The sequence below is a fragment of the Phoxinus phoxinus genome, assembly GCF_949152265.1.
Source record: "Phoxinus phoxinus genome assembly, chromosome: 5".
Classification (NCBI taxonomy): domain Eukaryota; kingdom Metazoa; phylum Chordata; class Actinopteri; order Cypriniformes; family Leuciscidae; genus Phoxinus; species Phoxinus phoxinus.
The window spans coordinates 27,619,030-27,638,239 of record NC_136880.1 but is presented as its reverse complement, the minus strand read 5'-3'; the positions used below and the strand labels follow the sequence as shown (position 1 = coordinate 27,638,239).

Here is a 19,210-nt window from a genome sequence, read left to right as displayed (position 1 = left end):
GTTTTTCTTATAAGCTTTATCATTTACGCTGTCTCTAAACCTAACTCTCACATTGTTATTATATCTAGGCTGTTAATAATGTAGCCTATAATGTTGCTGCTTTTCGAGCATTTCAACTTGAGAAAAGTTTTTTTCAGTAGGCCTATGTTAACTTATTTGTGAATACAAATTCGTGAATCGTGTTTTTTTTTCTTTAACAAAAGTATCCTCACAAAGCCATAACAAGGCCTACAGAAAGGGAGAATGAATGGAAAAGTAGCTCTTAGCTGACTTTTTGGTTTTGGACTCACAAAGGAACTGGGAGCAGAAAAAATACAAATATTTTTCCTTGCAACTATGTAACCTTAAGGCTATTACATTATAGTAACATAAGCAATTTTTCTTAACATACCAACAAAAATCCACATTTATTTTTAATAGATATTTTTCATTTCATTTTCTTTATCCATGAAAATGTCTTCTGACTGACATGTCCTGGAGCCAGCCAGTGCATAGGCCTACATTGAAATAAAAGGTAATTAATGCTTCTCTTTATTTTTTATTTTTGTGGACATAATATTTTATTAGATTTGAAGTTTCACTAGGTTGCGTCATCCTTGTTATATTAGGGCTTATTAACAGCCCTTTAAAATGTTTGACCTGTAACTGAATAAGTTAAATCTATAATGATAACATTATACATCAAGTAAACAAACACAGGAAAGTGTAGAACTGTGTAGCAACACACTGATGCTTATATATTTAAATGGATCATTAGGTTACATTTCTTCCTATATAAGCACGAAATGTTTTGGTGCTACAAAATGAAACGCTCACAATACAAACACAAGTGTTTCATATTTGGCGCTTTTATTAATGTAAATAAGCGCGTAGGAAATGACGCGCCGCCCACAAATGTGACATATTCCACAAATATAGGGGTGTTATGAAAAACAGAGTATATTTTATTTTATAAAACTAAATACTTTAAGTCTACCAGACGATCTGCGAAACAGGATAAGTAAGTTAATAATGGATTTTGTCACATTTATTCTTACATTTTATATATTTGCCAGACGTAATTGCGTAAAGTGATTGATCTCCCCCATGAAATACATGTAAGCGCCCAGAGCCCGCCGAATCCTCTTTGGCGCTTCTGTACCTCTTTCCTATGAGGCCGGTGGTACGCTAATCTGACAGCCACATAATGCTTACTTTCCGCTGTAAAATAATTTAAAGCAGTCAAAACAATGTCGGAAGACGACTTAAAAGTACCGGAAGAGCTTTTCAAGGACGTGAAATTCTATGTGGTGGGAGACATTGATCAGAAGGTATATTTAACTGTAATACATTCATTTAGCCTTTTGGCTAATAGTGGCTTACTGACTGGTGTGTTAGCATAAAGGCTAACCCACATAAACACTCATAACATGGCGAAAAGTAGAGGATACATTTTGACAAACTGTATTTAATGTAACTCTTGAGAACATTAGGGTTTATTTATTCAGGACGCCCTCTTTTGTATGTATGGTGTACTCTCCTTTATCTGCTGTTAGCGAAAGTCCTGTCTTCAGTATGTTAGCCATCATCAGTGACAACAATGCGAGACTACCCACGTTGAACTAATCTTTTAGTTGTATCAGCGATTTATTTGCAAGTGAATGAATAATCATGCCCCTGAACTGTGTGTATACAGTATTTGTCAAGGGTAGCCTGTATCTTAAATGGGAAGTCAAGGAAACGCTATAACGCTAGCATCTGTAGCCCTCTTCTGTAACGTATTTATCATAGTGTCTCGTCTTTTGGCATTATGTGTAACGATAGTTTTTGCTTACATTTTTGCACGATTGTATCTACGGTTCCTGGTCCATACATTAAGAGCTTGCAGCAAGCAGATTATAAGCTTGTTTTTATGAATTATCTGTTTTATGACTGACATGGTGATGATCGCCTGCTGACATTTGCTTATAGGTTGTGCAACTTCTGAAAGCTGGGAAAGGAAAAGAAGTGTCTTACAATGCCCTCGCCACCCACATTATAGCAGAAGATGGGGACAATCCAGAGGTCGGGGAGTCCAGAGAGGTCTTTGACTTGCCTGTTGTGAAGGTACACCGACATAAAATTGCACTGTAGGGGTTAGAAGTCAGGCGTTTTTAGTTGGCAACATTTTACAAATCTCCTGCCTATAATTAGATGTGATCACTTACTGTGGCTAATAAAATTGTGCTGCAATGTTTAACATGCATATTAATTTCTGGTTCAGCCAAGCTGGGTGATCCTGTCTGTCAAATGTGGAGACCTACTACCGTATCCTTTTAAGATTCACTGGTTTGAAAATGTTCAGTTCTACTGTTGTTTTTGCACCCATGTTCACATGTCACCATCAACTTCATGCAACCTTTGAACTGATAATGAGTTAAAGAAGAATATCATACCATTTACCGGTAATTATTTTTACCTTGACGGTTAATACATCAGAGTTACAGGATTTTCTCCAGAGTCAGGACAAGTGTTCTTTGGCGTCACAGCTTGTCTGCCACATGTAAGTAATGCATGCATATTCATTAAAATCTGCATATTATCGTCTACCATTATCAGGCAGCAGGGTTGATTTTAGTGTTTATTAATCTTGTCTTTGTTTATAGCTGGCAGAGGATCTCAACACACTTTGGGCTTTTATCACGTTCTATGGAGGTGACTGTCAGCTCCACTTCAACAAGAAGTGCACCCATCTTGTTGTGCCTGAACCGAAGGGGGTAAGCGCATGTCTGTCATCTTGTCTTTATTTATTATTAGTTAGATGTCAGTCAGATTGAGGCTGTGTGTTTACTAATACTAAATATATAGGGCACAGTAAGGCATAGGGCATCAACACAGTCTTATGGTCCACATTCTCCATAGTAAAGTGGGGGAGGTGTGTGAGATTCAGCAGCTCAGTTAAAGTTTACGACTAATAGAGTGCCTTTAACAGCTGCTGTCTGCAAGACGCTGTCTAGGTTTACATCTATGGGTTGTTTTCTCTTGGATCAATTGAGGGATGGGACTGGATTGCTGGTCTCGGTTTATTGGCTCTGTTTTTGAGGTCTGAGTGGTGTATTTAAAAAGGGTCAGTTTTATTGCCCTATCTTCACTGTCTATCACACAAAATTATTGGGGGTCCACTTGAACCGCTTCAAAACATTTACTGGAAACACAGCACTAAGAATTATGCAATTATGCACTAGGTATTATGCAGGATTCTAGTCATCTTGCACACAATCTCTTCTCCCACCTTCCATCAGGGAGACGTTTGTAGAGTATCCCAACGCCCACATCACGTTTTAGGGATAGTTTTTATCCTCAGGTAATAAGGCTACTGAATGATAGTACAACACAGGGCTCCAGACTAACTTTTTGCCTTGGTTGCACTGGTGCGCCTAACTTTTTTATTTGGGTGCACAATTTTTTCCTCGGCTCACGTCACCTTTAAAGCCACAATTTCAAGGTCACATTTTTATCACACTCTATATACATTCATATTCTTGTTTAAAATCATTTACATAATATATAAGGTGTAGGTAAATACTTTTATTTTAATTTGAAGCACAATTATACTGTATCTAAAAATAAAAATCTTAAAAAAAAAAAAAAAAATGTTTAAAGTGCTTCACTGAGCTGCCAAACGAACTATTTTGAGTCTCTAGCTCTAGTAGGCTCTACCTCCGTCTCTGAGTCGGATGCCATCTCCGACGAAGGACCAGGGCTTGGCATCTTACCAGGGACTGGGGAGACTGGTGGCTGAAGTTGCTCCATGTCTGGGCTGTTGTCAGAGCATTGACCAGGGAGTAGGGTTTTAATGGTATTTAAGTAGCGGTTTTGGTATTACTACTCTTACCGATACTGCTTATCGATCCGGTACTTTAACTGTATTCTTATCGGTTCTTTTTGTTATATATATATATTAAACAAAGATAAACAATAGATAAAATATAAACAATTAAACAAAGATACGCATTATATATAGGCCTACACAGTGCTTTAATTTCAGGAAGGTCTACTAACATTACTGTTCAGGTATGGTCTAAAAAGAAATCTAATAAAGTAATCAAATGTAAAATAACACTGCATAGTTTATTATAGATCGACTAATTCTTATTAAAGCTGAAGTTATTCATTCAAGAGCGATGAATAACTTCAGCGTGATTTTCTTTTTGCCTTTTGTTGTTTGATTCGCAGTAATGGCGCAATCGTCCGCATGTTTATTAGACTGCGGCCCCTTTAAGACCGAACAGCATCTCTTGCGCAGATTTCTGTGCTTTTAATAGCTCTTTTTATTATTAAACGTGTCCCGCAATATAGCAACAGTATAGACTGCATTTTACAACAATCACGATCGTGCTGATTCTGTCGTTAAGTTTGAGTTTTAGGGAGAAATGACAGCATACTGCTGCCAAGGGAAGGAAGTTGCGCTAGACAAGAAGTTGCGCATGTACGGTTCCAAATTGGTCGCACTCTAAAGCCCTGCAACAGGAAGGAGGGTTGAGGTTTAAGCTTAGTTACTATGTTGACTGCTTGGATGTTTTAATGTTATTCATAATTGTTATTATTGACTGGTGCTGCTGAGAGAGTGCCAAGGCACATAGTATTTCATTGCTATGGTACTCTGTACTAATATGCATATGACAATGAACTTGAACGGAACAGTCTAGGTTTTCAAAGCCTGCCTTGCCTTTTATAGGAAACTCTTGGTAACCAAACAAATGTTGTTGGTTATATCTGGTGAGCAATGCTGAAACCTTTGTGATTAAACTCATAATATTGAGAAATATTCTGTGTACTTTGACAAGTATCATGAAAATATTGTCACTGCAGTGATGTGATCTCTTTTCTTTGACTTTTGGGGTTGTGGATTGTTCAGTAGGCATTAGTGTATCTGTCAAACCCAAAAATGTATCATTATCATGCTGCAATTTATCGTTAACAGCCTTATTTTAATAAACTGGCAATGAACCGAAAATGCAGATTATGGATTACAGAGCCCAGGCCTGGTTTCTGGGTGCTCTAGCCTTAAAGGGAAAGTTCACCCAAAAATAAAAATTCTGTTATATTTTACTCACCCTCAAGTTGTTCTGAACCTGTATGAATTTCCTTAGAATTCAGAAATTAACTTTTCATAATGTTCATATTCTTCAGCCTTTAGAAATAGACAACACAAAGAGATGGAAGAAAATGCTATTGTCGATGGTAACCTGGGAAACGTTATATTCACCAACAAATATAACGCATATTTTATTGAATGATGAGAAAATCGCTAGAGGTCAGATCCATTCTTTGAAATATCACATCTGACATTCCTTCACTGCAGATTATGGGTCGCCAGTTTTTCCTGTGACGTCGATGGCTAAAGTTTTTTTTAATGGGATTTATAACCTTTATTAAAATGATAGTTCACCCAAAAATGAAAATTATGCCATAATTTACTCACCCTTGAGTTGTTTCAAACCTGTTTGGAACACAAATACTTGTGGAGCATTTGCCAAATCTGTTTCACCAATATTCTATTATTACAGCTTATAAAAGGCTATAAATAACATATTTCAAGTTTCAACAACATATGACCAAAACCCATATTAAATCGCAATTGGAAATTATTGCAAACATTCGTTGGTGGTTTAAAGGGAGTTTTGAAGAAATCGTATAAATTGTCTTATGTAGCTTGATGCTAATTGTGGTTTTAATGCACCTGCTGCACAGGTCCAGTCATATTTCATGATGTATTTTGTCAAAAGAATTTCACGCAAGTTTATAAATAAAGTTTTTTATAATATGGATAAATATGGGCTCGACATTAACGGTTGTCCGCTTGTCTGGGACAAGTGGATTTTTTGAAGGGACAATTAGAAGAGAATTTTACTTTCCCAACTGGACAAGTAGCCTGATTAAAATGTCAAAAACAAAAAAAGATTATAAGCAGATTTAAATATATCAAATCTGATTGAACACTGATGAGAATATTACTTCAGAATAAATTATATTTACAACACTTTTTTTTTTTTTTTTTTTTTTTTTCGGTCAAGCTACTTTTTTTACTCGGACAAGTGAATGACAGATTTACTTGTCCGAAGGACAAGCACATTAAAAGGCTTAATGTCGAATCCCAATATACAGGGTCAAAGCAGTGTGAATGGGAGATAATACCAGAATAAAATCTAATAGCCTTCAAATAAAAAGCAAAAGAATAATGATAAGAGTAATGAAGATTAGGTCTCACACTCGGCAGAGGTATGAAAGAGTTTTCGAGTGAGAATAATAGAAACTTGAATAGGGCACTTACCTCCGGGGCAATTATCTCCAAAGCAGACATAGTGAGCTTTTCCATTGCATGGTATGGCTCAGCTCGCTTTACTTTGGCTCGGTTTGCTTTTCCACTGCAGTTTAGTACCGCTTTAAAGTGGGTTGGATTATAGACTGATCGTTATAGTTGCGCCAAATTCAAATGACTCAAAAACAATGATGCTTTTAGTGATGATTCTCTCTGGCCAATCAGTGATCTGCAGTGTTTATACATCAAATTTTAGTATCAGTACGGCTCGCTTGGAACCTCAACTGAGGTGGTACTAAAAAAAAAAAAAAAAAAACAGGTACTAGGTACTGTACATAAAATGTATAATTAGAGATAACATCCTTAGATTTGAAATGAAGCATGAGCAGACTTGTGACTTCAACTTCATTGTATTTCTAAGTTGCTACACCGCAGCCACATACTATTTTTATACATTTAAAAATCATTCTAAATATTTTTATATTTGTTTTTATGTATGAGCTTACATATCTCCATATTAATAACAGTCTGACTAATTCTAAATCTTTAACTGGAAACTGTTTTTAAGTTACCGGTAGTTATGTGTCTATTCAGAATAACTTATGAGCAGCAACTTATTTTTATTTTGGGTATGTTATTTATGGCCCACTTGCCAAAATGGCGAGTGCAGAGAAAATGGTTAAACAAAATGAAGAATATTACTATTGTAATATTTCACTGTAAAATAAAATTGTATATTTTACAGTACAACTGAAATTTGCTCTCATTTGTTTTTTTTCTGTGTTTTTCAGGCCAAGTATGAGTGTGCTTTGCGGCATAACAACATTAAGATAGTAACCCCAGAATGGATTTTGGACTCTGTAAAAGAAAAGAACAGGAAAGATGAGACTTTATATCACCCACGGCTTACATTATATGAGGCACCGGAAGAGGATGGCAGCGAGTATGAAAATGAGAGGAGCTCAGGTTCTGAAGGCAGCTACAGTGACAGACGCTCACCTCACAGCCGAAGGTCCAGCCCTACATCATCTCGTGGTGCTTCCCCAGTAGGCAGGCGTAGTCGTTCAACCTCACCGAAACATGAGCCCAAATCAGAGTTGATGTTCGATGACTCTGACGACTCGTCCCCAGAGAAGGAAGACCGCAACCTGAACTGGACCCCAGCTGAGGTGCCACAGCCTGGCCCTGCCAAGCGTCGACTACAGCCTGGAAAAGAAACTGGTTTGATCAATCTGTGTGCCAATGTCCCACCTGTACCTGGAGGCTTTGGGCCGCCAGATGCTCGGCTGGTCGGCACAGGTGGAGGTGTGCCTCTAGGGGTGGAGAGATCTGAGGTCATGGGTGGATGGAATCCAACTCCCAGGACACTGAGGAACATTACTAACAATGCAGATACGCAACAAGCCTCGCGACCCTCCAATGTAAGAAATAGTTTTTAGCGCTATGACTGTATGAACTATGTGACAGTAAAGATGTATTCATTGGTAGAGATTCTGATAAGTACACTATTTGGGCTGCACGATCTGGCTTATTACAATTGGCAAATCAGGCAGGCTTACTTACCCTATTTAAGTAAATGTATGTGCTACCGATTTCAGACTGAAGTGTTCCATTTACATACAAAATTCTAAATGCAGTGTTTCAGAGTCTCAAAGTGGCTTGGTGATCGGCACGCATGTAAATGACCTTACTCTCAAACCAGCACACTTATTTATTTGCTGGAAATGAGGTGGAATAGATCGTAGTTTTGCCTATTTAAACATTTAACCGTTTTTAAACCTTTTAGGCACAAGAAGAGGAGAAAGAGAACTAAATTCGGTACTCACACGCTGTTTTCTGTGCGCACACTCAAAATGCACACAGACAGTGCGTGAACACAGAATTGAGTTCTTTCATGTCTCCTTGCGTTTGAATGGACACAAAATTATCTCAAAATGCCCACCTCTGCAAGGATTCTATTAAACGCAGTCGGTTATGTCTTAAAGGAACACTTTTTTTGGAAATAGGGTCATTTTCTAACTCCCCTAGAGTTAAACCGTTTTACCGTTTTCGAATCCATTCAGCTCCGGGTCTGGCGGTAGCACTTTTAGCATAGCTTAGCATAGATAATTGAATCTGATTAGACCGTTAGCATCTCTCTCAAAAAAATTCGATATTTTTCCTACTAAAAGGTTGCCTTTAAAAGCTTGATTTTCTAGGCCAATATGACTAGGACCTATACTCTCATTCCTGCGTAATAATCAAGGAACTGTGCTGCCGTACCAACAGGCGCAATGATATTACAAACTTGGTGCCGGTCACGTTGGAAGTTAACGAGCTGGGGACTATTTTCAGGCGCTGCGTAATATCATTGCGCCTGCTGTACACATGGTACGTCAGAACAGAATGAGAAGGTTTTTTTTTTTTTTTGCTGATCTGAAAAATTATCCAATCCATATATATATATATATATATATGAATGTAGTATTTATTGCTAATTAACTTCTCATGTTGACATCCGTTAAATTGGAACATACTGTGATATCAGGTTTTGGCCATACAACTCACCCTTATATAACCCCCCCCCCCCCCCACCCCCCCCAAAAAAATAAAAAATTCTGAGTTTGATTATTTTCTTTACATTTATGGAGCTGGTATGATTTATATTTGTATTGTCTGTGTGTAATTAATTGTATGTCATTTTAGATCCTCCAGGGTCTTTCATCCTCCTCTAAAGGTGTGGTGGACCACTTGGGAAATCAAGGCCAGTCTGGTGTTCCCAACCAGATTCTGTTTATTCCAGGTAAGACCCAACAGCAACTAACACCTGAAGCACAACAGCAGTTAATGCAGCAGCAGCAGCAGCAGCAGCAGCCACAGCCACATCAGCTACCACAACATCAACAACAGCACCCACAACAGATGGCACAACAGCATACTATGATGCTGCCGCAGGTCATGCAGATGCACCACCACCAGCAACCGCAACCACAACAGCAGCAGCAGCAACCGCAACCGCAGCAGCAACCGCAGTCACAGCCGCAGCAGGGCTTTCCTCAAATGCCTCAGCAATCCCATCAGTTCTTACAGCAACAGATGCATCAGCAGATGTATGCACAGCAGCAACAGCAACAGCAGCAGCAGCAGCAGCAGCAACACACATTCCCACAGCAACAAATGCGACCACAGCAGCTCCAGAGGCCACCCTTGCAGCAGCAGCATGCATTGCAGCAGCAATTGCAGCAGTTACAACAGCAGCATAGACTCCAGTTGCAGTTGCAACAGCAGCAGCAACAGCAACAACAGCAGCAGCAGCAGCAGCAGCAAAACCAGCAGCAGATGCACCAACAGCATTTGCAGCAGCAGCAGCAACAACATTTCCTACAACAACAACTCCAACAGCAGCACATGCAACAGCTGCAACAACAGCAGCAAATGCAACAGCAGCATCTGCAGAACCAGCAACCTCTGCAGCATCAGAACCAGCAGGTTACTCCACATCAGACCCAGACCATGCTGCAACCTCCAGTGATGCCTGCACAGCTGCACCAACTCTTTGGGCATGAGCCAGGGCAAGACAGTAAGTACAGTTTTTTTTTTTTGTGAACTCAATACAAATGTTATTGAGATGTATGCTGAGTCTCAGCTAATTTTAGCTGACCTAAACAGTTATTTTTTTCTGAATGAACTAAGAAGATGGCAGATAAATTTAGCTTAATGCTTTTTTTTTCAGTCCCTGAAGAGGGATTCCTGGTTGGCTGTATCTTTGCTATTGCTGACTATCCAGAACAGATGGCTGATAAACAGTTACTGGCCACATGGAAAAGGGCAAGTGACTCCACCACACGTCAGCTAATACTGAATTAGTTACTTCAAACTGTAAACTTTGTGTTTTGTTTTTTTTGTTTAGAAAGCAGTTTAGAGCGTAAAAGTGCTTCTAAATATACAGAAAATAACAGATAACAGGTGATGGAGTAACCCAGTTCCAGTGCAACAAACTTCATTTAGTGGGAGGAATGAATTAAAATTGGATGTTTTCAAGTGTCAGGAAAATTATTAAAATTAATCAGTTTCTTAAATTCTTAGATTCTGAAGGAGAGTAGCACATGATGAAATGGTATTTTAGAGCATCTGTAAGAAGGTGCATCGACCCATCGCTTAACACCCTTTTAGATATTTTTGTTTTTGTTTTTCTGTCAATCTAATTAAGACATTGTTATTTTGCAAACAGATCATTCAGGCAAATGGAGGCACTGTAGACTCTGCTCTTAGCCGCTGCACTCATTTACTTTGTGAGAGTCAAGTCAGCAACACCTATCTCCAGGTAAACATAAAAGCTTGCTTTGAAAAGAAACATACATTATACATCATCCCCACTGTCTTTTATACTGCATGGTTTAATTGGTGGGAATACATCCTGAATGTTATGTGTGCTTTTTTAGGCTACTCTCAGTCGTGACATTTACTAATGATCTGTTATTAAACTGTTTTTCCTTCGCTAGGCTCTGAGAGAGGGAAAACGTTGTGTGACTGCTCACTGGCTTAACACTGTCCTCAAGAAGAAGAAGATGGTCCCCCCTCACAGGACGCTTCATCTTCCCTTCAGCTTCCCTCCAGGGGCCAAGCCCTGCTCGCAGCATGTAAGAACCAGCCCTTTCTATTCAAGGGGTTCAACATCATGTTAAATTAGGCCTGGGTAAAAACATAACAATTATAGATTAATTGCAGTATTCATTACATCAGTCTTTTAAACTATACCTGACTGTTATTACTTGGAAGTAATAGATATTAGCGATAATTAAAATAATGAATCATATTAATATATTGGGGTTAATTAAAATATGTCCATGTTTTTTAAATAATCCTTATATTTTATTGTTGTTATTGTTATTATTAATTATTGATAATTAGGGATACACGATACAAAATATCTGCTTCATACTGATATCCGATTATTTGAAATTACATCTGCTGATGCTGATAGTTTGGTGGCAATGTCTCAGGCTTTTGTGCTGTACTTGAATTTTATTATGCTGTCGAATGGTACGATAACCATTTTTGAAAATATCATGGTAAATGGTATTACAATGGGAGTTCAATTCAATATTGATTAGTTTGTATATATTTTAGGTAGTACATATCTCCCAACTAATGCTGTAAACTATACAGGGAACCTTCTCATTTAGTACATTTATATTATACGAAAGGTTAAAATGAATAGCAAAACCCAAACTATTATATTTAACTTTGTTATATTTACAAATTTGTTTTCAGATATAATTCACACACTCAAATAACATCTGTATGACAATTACATGAGAGATGATACATTTTACTAAGTTGTACTTAGGGCTGGGCGATATGGCCAAAAAAAATTATCGATATCGATAATTATCATGATAAATGTAATTTCTTTCAAGTTTAAAGGCAGATTTTTTGCTCCTAAGTGAAAGTTGTAGAAACCAGAGTGTTAATTGTGGTTTTAAACTACTCTTTATTGTCAGAACATATCGCTTGCCAAACAGGTGAACATTCACAAATCTGTCATTTTTCCTTAACAAAATAAATATCTTAATAGAAAAAATTATTTCTTAGTTTCTGCATGTGCTCCTTTTTATTTGGTAAAATGTAATATTCTGACTGTTTGAATTTTATTCAAATTAACCATTGGTCATCCAGCATCATGCATTTAGATCAGGATAACCTCGGATAAAACCGGGCATAGCCTATAGCACCTCACTATCATGGCAAAATGTTACTTTATGGTTTCTATGGTATTTGTATGACAAACAGTAGCCTAAATACTGTAATTATATTCCATAAGTCCTTTAATACATTTAATAATATAATACAATTCAATATGTATATCCCACATTTCATGGTGCAGTTAATATTACTAAGCTAACGTTACAGTAAATGATAGGAATTTGTAGACGGTAAAGCCTTCTGACTGTATCGTTGCGCAGTGTTTCTCCTGTTCGTCAGCGCTGTCTCATCTGCCTTTAAAGTTTTAAACTGGACTAAATCACTGAGACATTTGTGTTCTTCGCTGAATTCAAGCGCTTCTCACTGGATCTCGTGACCGAGACCAATCAGTGTAAACGCATCCTCTAGTGAGCTCGCGCTGCCATTTTGACTTTGAGCCAAGCGGATAAACGGTCCGTGTGGCGCCCGGTTCAAACTAGTTTCGTTCCGCTTTAGTAGTTCCGATATCGTTTTATCGAGTGAAATTATATTGCGATAATTATCGTTATCGTTTTATCTATAGCCCTAGTTGTACTGTATCTTTTAATATACCTTCTGATGTTCATTCATGTTTATTTTGTGCTATCAAAGTGGCATTTATTGCTTGAATTTTGTGATGAAATTGACAGAATTTGAAACCATGGAATGGGCAACCCTCACTTGACCTACTTGTGATTCATAGGGTCAAATAGATCCGGAGCTAACGCCAGTAATTGTTTTTTTTAACTGTTCTAAACTGAGATCGTGTTATTACATTATCGCTTTAACTTCGACAGCCTTAAATTCTACACGAGACATTTCTTCACACTCAGTATGAGTTGTAGTACTATTTGTTTTACTGCCCCCTTTTGATTGGCAGGATACAATTGGCCCTGATCATCAGCTATTAAAAAAAAAAAAAATCAGCCAATATTGATTATTGGCCAATACATTCATGATAACAATAATGTCCTGATTTTAATTTTTTTTTAATAAAAATACTTGTGTTATTGATAATAATAATAAAATACTAATCCAGGGCATGAACATTCACACATTTTAGTGTGTGAACCATACTCATTGATATTGAATCAATACAAAAACCAAATAAAATATAATCAAATACCCAGTCCTATGTTAATCTAATGCCATTATCTAGTTTATCATGCATTTGAGTGGCTTTTACATGAACTTCAGTGTCATTATCTGCTTTTGTGTTTTTTGTCGTAACTCAGGTTATTTCTGTGACTGGATTCGTGGACAGTGACCGTGATGATTTGAAGCTCATGGCCTATCTAGCAGGAGCAAGATACACAGGCTATCTGTGTCGAAGCAACACTGTGCTCATCTGTAAAGAGTAAGAACCGATGCAGTCTTCTGTTGTTGCCTGCTTCCAACTGTTTGCTCACTTTTTTTCTTCTATCAACTGTTAAGTGTCTTTGTGTGGAAAGTCTAAAGTAGAGTTTTTTTTATATAAACTAAACCAACAGTAATTGTTTTATTTCTCTGGAAACTCAATTTGTCTGTTTTTAGAAATTATCGTTAATATGCTATGCTAATGCCACCAGGCCGAGTGGGCTGAAATACGAGAAGGCAAAGGAGTGGAGGATCCCATGTGTGAATGCCCAGTGGCTGTGTGACATACTTCTGGGGCACTTTGAAGCTTTGAGGCAAATCCAGCACAGTAGATATTCTCAGTTCAATTTGCCCGAACCACTGGCACCCAACCCGCATCTTGTGCACAATCTTCTGAGTAAGTTTTATTTCAAATTTCAGCAATGTAATGTCAAGTTATTTTGATGCTATAGCTTGCAGATTTCCAAGCTATCGAGGAGGTAGAATATAACATGCTCTCATTTTTGTGGTCAGGTGCTTGGCGCATTCCTGTGAAGATCTCACCGGAGGCGTTGGCGGTGAGTGGGCTCTCACACGGACACACTCTGATTGCTCTCTCTCCTTTGTGATGCTTGAGTCTTGCAGTGAAGGTCCTCAGTGGATACACATGTAACAGCATGTCTGGGCAGAGGTGTATGTGTGCAGACTCAGTCATCTTTTTTTGTTGTCTTTTCACGCAGACCTTACGACTGCAGCTGAAACAGAAACAGGCTGACATCAGCTTGCAGCCGCCCAACAAGAGGCCCAAGTGAGTACAAACAGTGAAAGATTGCTGGAACTGTAGGTAGAGCTGTATAGCAGAATCTGGATTGTGGTGATTTCCGTTCTTCCTATGATTTTCTGTTCTATGTGTATACAGTACACGCATACTATAATGATGAGGAAATCTGCACCGTGCGCATTGTGCGTATACACTAGCGTACGCCTAAAGACAGACATATACTTAGGGAGTAGGTGACAAAAAAGCTAAAATAAATAAATTACATTAAAAGAAAGTTACATTAAGTACAAGAAGTTCAAAACCATGGAGAACTTTCCGAGCTGAATTTTGGACAAAATAACATTGTCTGTCTTATTTTGCAGGCTAGAGGAGTTGCCAACACCTACTAAAAAGCTTCCACCTGAGTCCACACCTTACGTGCTTTTCACAGGCTTTGAACCTCTGCAGGCTCAGCAGTACATAAAGGTATCTAAACACATGCTCACTTCCTGCTCCATTCAGATGCGCTTTCAGTAAGTAACCCTCATGGTGTTCTGTTTGCCCTCCCCTGCATCCTTTTATCCTTTCTTTTTTTCATTTCTCTCTCTCTCGCCTTGGCTGCAGAAATTGTATGATCTTGGAGGGGAAGTGGCTGACAGCACTCAGAAGTGCACTCATCTGGTTGCTAACAAAGTGACAAGAACTGTGAAGTTCCTCACTGCCGTATCCGTAGTCAAGCACATAGTCACTCCAGAATGGCTGGAGGAAAGCTGGAAAAGCCAGAAATTTGTGGGTGAGTCTGTGTGGAGTCTAATTTACATTTCAATTGATTATTACTGATGTGTAGACGCTCTGAGGAGCCTTGCTTCATATCCCAGCAAGAAAGGTTTTGGATAAAAAAATTAAATATTAATGGTATGTAATGAAAACATAGATTGGAAAAAAGTTGTTTCTTGAATTCATAAGCAGTTTCCATAGAAATGGATGGCAGTCTCAACTCAGCTCCATCTTGGGAAAGTAAAGTCCATCAGAAATGTGCTGATGTGGAAATTTTGTTTGGTATCTATAATTTATAATTTATCTATAATTTAACTTTGACATCAACACCAAAAAAGTTTTTTTTTGTAAATGAAAATTGGAATCATTAGTCTTTTAGTGTATTTTCCATAAGCTCCAATCTAGAATGTTACAACAAATGCATTAAAGCATTGAAATGCTTTGAATATACTGTTACCTTTTAGGTTTATTTAGTACTTTTCAAAATAAGGACTGATATGATCTGCCTACAATATTGTTTCAGTCACACCAGTAGCTGTAATTTAAAAGTGTAGTTCACAAAAAATGACCGTATGTCATCATTTACTCACCTGCATGTGATTCCAAACCTGTATGACTTTATTCCTTGTATTGAGAAATGTCTGCGTTTTTGTCCATACATTCGAAGTAAATGGTCATCAAAACGGTTTGGTTAACAACATTCTTCAAAATATATTCGGTGTTCTGCAGAAGAATATTTTTGGGTGAACTATGCCTTTAAAGGAACACTCCACCGTTTTTTGAAATAGATCTTATTCACCGTCTTTCCTACATTTAGATAGGTGGGCAAATGCATTTTTGTCTCAGTGCATGCATTGTTTTAGTCTGGCAGGGTCGCCGCTATCTTAGCTTAGCATAATGAATGGAATCCTTTGTTGCCAGCAGCATGTCCTGAGTAAAAGTGATAATAAAAAATAAAAAAACCCACCTAATTACTTCTTGTGGCCTGCGTATTCACAACGAGTACAATTAGCGATGCAGATTAAGACTAGGCGATTTCCTAGGCAGATATCGATTGGGACTATATTAGGGTGAAGCACTGCTACTTGGGCGCAGAGATAACACGTGAAATCCCACAACTTCTGTCAACAACATACCGGGGTGAATAGTAGCTGAATAGGGTGAAACACCTATCTAAATGTAGGAAAGACGTTGAATAAGCCCTATTTCAAAAAATGGTGGAGTGTTCCTTTAAGAACATTATATGAGCCGGCATAGATGTATTATGCATCCCTAGTGATAATTTGATTTGTTTGTCTTGCTTGTTTGCAGATGAGCAGAGCTACATGCTGCGAGATGCAGAGGCAGAGGTGTTGTTCTGTTTTAGTCTGGAGGAGTCACTGAAGAGAGCTCATGCAGCTCCGCTGTTCAAGGTGAGGACATTACAGTCCATACACTATCACATCCCCACTGTATCGTGTGCAGGTTCACTTGTTCACGTGACTGTGCAGAACAATAAGCCAAACAACTATTCATTTCAGCACTGACATGTGGCCTAATTGAATATCACAGAGAATGTGTTTCACTGATGGGTGTGTGCTCAGTCATCTCACTCTTCTTTTAACAGGGGAAGTATTTCTATATAACTCCAGGAATCTGTCCGAGCCTCAGCACAATGAAAGTTATAGTGGAGAGTGCCGGAGGTAAAGTGCTCTCCAAGCAGCCCTCCTTCCGCAAGATCATGGAGCACAAGCAAAACAAGGTACACTAATCAGATCCTCAATACAGGGGTGTACGGGGCTGTTGTATTGATGAGGATGCTGTGTCAGACTTAACCAACATCTATTTACAGCCTACACAACAGAGCTGTTTTCTAGATTTTGTGCTCTTTTTGTTTTGTTTGGTGTTTGGAATAATTGCTCACAATGTGAAATTAAAAGTACGTACTATTTAAGAGGAGTATCCAGGATTATGGTAGTACTTAATATACACTTCCAAAATATATATATATATTTTTTAAATAAATGAATACTTTTATTCAGCAAGAATGCATTAAAATTGTTCAAAAGCAACAGCAAAGACATCTATAATGTTACAAAAGATTTAGATTTCAAATAAATGCTGTTCTTTCCATTTATAAAAAAAACCCTTCACCACGAAAACATTAAGATGCACTACTGTTTTCAACATTGATAATAATGTTTTTTTGAGCAGCAAATCTGCATATTATAGTGATTTCTGAAGGATCATGTGACCCAGAAGTCTGGAGTAATGATGCTGAATTTTTTTTTTTTTTATCATCACAGAAAGAAACAAGTTTAAAATTTATTAAAATAGAAAATTCTTATAAATTGTAATATTTGACTGTTTGATCAAATAAATGCAGCCTTTGTGAGTGTAAGAGACTTTCAGAAACATTTATAACATTTTTCCCACCCCAAACCTTTGAACAGTAGTATATACAGTAATTATTAAATGCCATAATTATTAGTTATTGTAAGGTGTTACCAAAAGTTTTTGACTCATCTCATAACTATGGCCTGCTGTATAACTTTAAATAAGCATGCTGGAATTGTATGTAAGACATGATTTAAAATAAGTTTGTTCTGTTGATGTTTGTATGTGTAAAATAGTAACTGACTATTGCTCTCTGGATTCATCCATGTTTGATCTAGAACTTACCGGAGATCATTCTGATAACCTGTGAAAATGACTGGCATATGTGTCGAGAGTACTTCCTGAAGAACATTGGTAAGAGGGCATATCCTCCATGTCCAGTTCCCATCTTAGTATTTACATTTATCACTGTATAGTATAAAACCACTGTAGTATGAAAATGACATGCTATAGTATGTGTATAGATTCATCAGTCATCAAGCAGAATCTAATGATTTATTTTCTTTATTTCAGATGTGTACACTGCTGAGCTTATATTGACAGGGGTGTTGACTCAAACCTTGGATTATGAATCATATCCTTTTAAAATAGAAGCAAGATTTAACAGACAAATAAGCAACAATCACTTTTGAGTGGTTTCTTGTGATTCACTGAACCACAAGCATTTACTTTCAGTGATGTCGGACTTCTCTCAATGAATGGGAATTTGTGTTAAGCTTTGTGAAACTCATCATTTCTGATGTTATATGATGGCATTGAGTTAGACATTTGCAACATCTTTTTTTCTCAAAGAATTATGGATGTATGTTTTGCTCCTTAACAATCTCACATATAAATTCACATGATGTCCTTGTTAGGACATGAATATTATTTGACTGCTGGTGCCCTGCTCTGGACAGATGCTAAAGGTTACTTGTTAAATTTTAGTGTACAGTTATGTTATATTTCAATGTTTGTATTTTATTACTTGATAAATAATTTGTTACCAATTTTGTAAACAAAGTAACAGTGACTCTAAATAAATTACTGTTATTTGTAATGATTGTTTAAATCAAGGCAAAGCTGTTTTTACTGTGATACATGTTTGCCCCTTTTATGGTTTTGGAATAAAATCTGAATTTGATTGTGATTTTTAACTAATGAGTCTGTCAATGTTTTGATTCTTATACACTTTTCTGGAGACTGCTTGAACATTGACTAGTATTTGTTAATGTCAAGTCTAAAAGATAACCTAGGTTAAAATAAAGTTTCCTAAATCACAGATCTTTTATTCTATCTAAAATAAAAATAAAAATACTACCAGGCTTAGCAGGTCACAAAACATATTTACACAATGGCTTCCAATCATTTCTCCTGACCGCTGCTTTTGGGAGTACACAGGGTGCTCTGTTCTCATTGAGGCATTCTTCTCTTAAAAGCATTATTCCTGATAGACGAAATTCAATTAAATGTTAATGAAGTGTTGGAGTACTTACCGGTGGAAGGAAATTGTGTGCTGTCAGACAGTTCGCCTGGGGTGATCCCCTGGCTCCTGAGCTGGGTTGTGGAGAGGAGTTGGCAGTAATGCCCTCTAAAAGGGGATAAATTAAAACTTACCAGCCAAGGTCATGTGCCAGAAATGCAACAGGGGAAACAATAGGTGGTTCGCTCAGAGCTGGGGATCACCCCTCCCTCCAGTGTGGATATATAGATCGATACATGTGCCTGAAGTGTCTTCAAAATGCTTTTGTTTTGGTGTCTAATATACTGCATCGTGGAATGCATTCAACTACCGTATATATATTTTTGTAAACTTTTACTAAATTGTTTAATTCATGAATCCATTGAAATGGTTCTTCAACCTTGAATTGAGTTTTGTGAAATATTTATCATTTTTTCTTTTGTAACTGCTTTTCATATTGTTTAGCTCAACATTCATCATTCATGGTTCTATGGCGACAAAATGTTTTTTTTTTTAAATATCGTTAGATGCTTAATAT

At 37.5% G+C, this 19,210-nt stretch overlaps 1 protein-coding gene across 3 annotated transcripts; it reads left to right on the top strand.

The window, feature by feature from the left end:
* Positions 1 to 1,072: 1,072 nt before the first annotated feature.
* On the top strand, positions 1,073 to 18,491 carry paxip1 (PAX interacting (with transcription-activation domain) protein 1). Of its 3 annotated transcripts, none has more exons than XM_079612151.1 (21): positions 1,073 to 1,310; positions 1,951 to 2,085; positions 2,243 to 2,286; positions 2,458 to 2,521; positions 2,625 to 2,735; positions 7,072 to 7,701; positions 8,966 to 9,839; positions 9,993 to 10,087; positions 10,491 to 10,583; positions 10,762 to 10,899; positions 13,219 to 13,340; positions 13,552 to 13,736; positions 13,853 to 13,896; positions 14,059 to 14,126; positions 14,462 to 14,564; positions 14,703 to 14,871; positions 16,167 to 16,267; positions 16,462 to 16,596; positions 17,510 to 17,585; positions 17,745 to 17,805; positions 18,061 to 18,491. In XM_079612151.1, the coding sequence occupies exons 1-21, from the start codon at positions 1,230 to 1,232 to the stop codon at positions 18,074 to 18,076; spliced, it is 3,345 nt and encodes a 1,114-aa protein (XP_079468277.1). In that variant the 5' UTR covers positions 1,073 to 1,229; the 3' UTR covers positions 18,077 to 18,491. The 3 variants fall into 3 exon arrangements, with proteins under 3 accessions (XP_079468277.1, XP_079468278.1, XP_079468276.1); XM_079612152.1 differs by having other exon boundaries at positions 17,745 to 17,809; positions 18,065 to 18,222; XM_079612150.1 differs by lacking the exon at positions 18,061 to 18,491 and having other exon boundaries at positions 17,745 to 18,016.
* The last annotated feature ends 719 nt before the right edge of the window (positions 18,492 to 19,210 follow it).